General features: G+C 64.3%; 1 protein-coding gene across 1 annotated transcript; it reads right to left on the bottom strand.

Annotated features, from left to right (window-relative positions):
* Positions 1-1,060: 1,060 nt before the first annotated feature.
* Positions 1,061-1,600, bottom strand: NEUROG1 (neurogenin 1). Its single transcript, XM_056347928.1, has one exon. The coding sequence runs from the start codon at positions 1,598-1,600 to the stop codon at positions 1,061-1,063; it is 540 nt and encodes a 179-aa protein (XP_056203903.1).
* Positions 1,601-1,970: the final 370 nt, after the last annotated feature.

Below are 1,970 nucleotides of genomic sequence, written 5' to 3'. Positions count from 1 at the left end.
TACCCTGTTCAGGGGTGCAGCACCCTCTCCTTGCCCCAAATACCCCAACACTTTCAAGCTCCCCTTACGGCCCATGGAAGGACAACCCTGACCATCACTCTGCTCCTGCTCTCTTCCAGCATCTCCGCACGGGTTCCTAATCCCTTCTCTGTGAGACTGGGGGACCAGCTGATGTTTGCAGGTAGCTGCCCGTGGCCATGGCCGGTGTGGGTGTCAGAAACACCGGCCCGGCCCGTGCTGAGTGTCGCCTTGGGGCAAACCCTTCCCTTCCATCCCGGACTCCTTCTGAGGTGCGACACCCGCCCCAGCTTAAGAAACAAAACTCCAGAGGCACTGCTGAAATTCAGTAAAAACGTTAAAACTTTTATTTACAGGGTAAAGTACCATTTCTTAAAAAAAAAAAAACACAAAAAACAAAAACCAAACCCACTTTGATAAGAGGCATAATAATAGAATAAAGCTCTTTATGTACAAAAATACAATTTTCATATGAATGAACATCTTGAATAAATTAAACCGCTCTCTGGCCCAGTGGCTGAATACCCCGTGTCTGCTCCTGCTCTAAAGCAAGACCGCCGCGCTGGGGGTCAGCATCTATAATGCATGAGCCTCCCGCTTGTCCGTCGGGCGCAGGGTCCCATCGGGGCCGGTGCTGGGGCCACCCCGGGAGGGGCTGAGCCGCCCCGGGAGCAGGGCAGGAGGGATGCGCTGAGCCCCGTGCTGCGCCCCGGGCCGCATCGGCCCCCTAAGCCTTTTCACGGCATTGTCAGGGCGTTCAAACCAAATTTTCATGCTCGTTTTTCTTCGCTGGAGAGCTACAAATTGTAAAATTGACTTTTCACCTCGTCTGCGGCAGCAAATCTGTCGCTTTTCTTCCCGGTTTTTGGAGTCGCACGGGAGGCGAGGCGGGGGTCGGGGGATGGGGCTGGGGCGGGGGGGGGGGAGAGCGCTGAAAAGTGCAACGAGAGGAGGCAGCCCGCACCCCCGCCCCCGGCCCGCGCCCCGCGGAGCGGCGCGGAGCGATGCGCACCGGCGGCGGGGCGGAGCGGAGCGGCGCGCACTAGCGGCAGGGCGCGCCCGGGGGCGCGGCGGCGGGCAGCCCGCGGAAGCTGCGCAGGCTGTCGGCGGGCGCGTAAGCGCAGTCCTCGGAGGTGGCGGGGCTGCTGGGGCCGGAGGCGGAGGCGCAGAGCGAGGGGGCGGACGGGGAGGCGCTGGACAGCCAAGAGCCGGCGTCGCTGCCCGGGCTGGGGGGCGCGGCGGCGCCGCGGAAGGTGGGGGGCGGCGGGAGGCACTGCTCGGCCAGGCGGAGGGTCTCGGAGAGGGCCCAGATGTAGTTGTAAGCGAAGCGCAGGGTCTCGATCTTGGTGAGCTTGGTGTCGTCGGGGAAGGTGGGCAGGACGCTGCGGAGCTCGTCCAGGGCGGCGTTGAGGTGGTGCATGCGGTTCCGCTCCCGGTCGTTGGCCTTCACCCGCCGGCTGCGCTTCAGCGTGTGCAGCAGCGCTTCGGTGCGCGCCCGCGCACGGCCGCGCCGCCTGCGCCGTTCCCGCGGAGCGCCGGGCGGCTCCGCTGCGCCGCCGCTGCTGGCCGCCTCGGCGGGCATCCTGCGGAGAGAAGGAGCCGCCGTCACTGCGCGGCCCGGGCGGGGAAGGCGGGGGGGGGAGGGGGGCGAAGGGGAAAGGTGCGAAGCGGCCGGGGAAGGGATGTAGGGGGGGTGGGGGGTGAGAGAGGGGAAAAGAAAAATAATAACTAAGCGGGGTGGAGGTGTGGGAGTGCTTGGCACGGCGGCGCTGCGCCGCGCAGGTGCCGGCTGCCCCGTACTCACATGGAAAGGCACTCCCGGGGACTCGGTTAAGCAATAACGGTATAAAAATAATAACGGGAAAAAGCAAAGCTTGCAGCTGGAGGGGGAGGCAGGGCGGACTTCGGTGCGGAGAGCCCTCCGCGGATGGGGGTGGGGGGGTGAAAAAAAA

This window comes from Falco biarmicus, chromosome 8, assembly GCF_023638135.1.
Source record: "Falco biarmicus isolate bFalBia1 chromosome 8, bFalBia1.pri, whole genome shotgun sequence".
In the NCBI taxonomy this organism is placed as follows: domain Eukaryota; kingdom Metazoa; phylum Chordata; class Aves; order Falconiformes; family Falconidae; genus Falco; species Falco biarmicus.
This window is presented reverse-complemented; position numbering and strand designations above follow the sequence as displayed.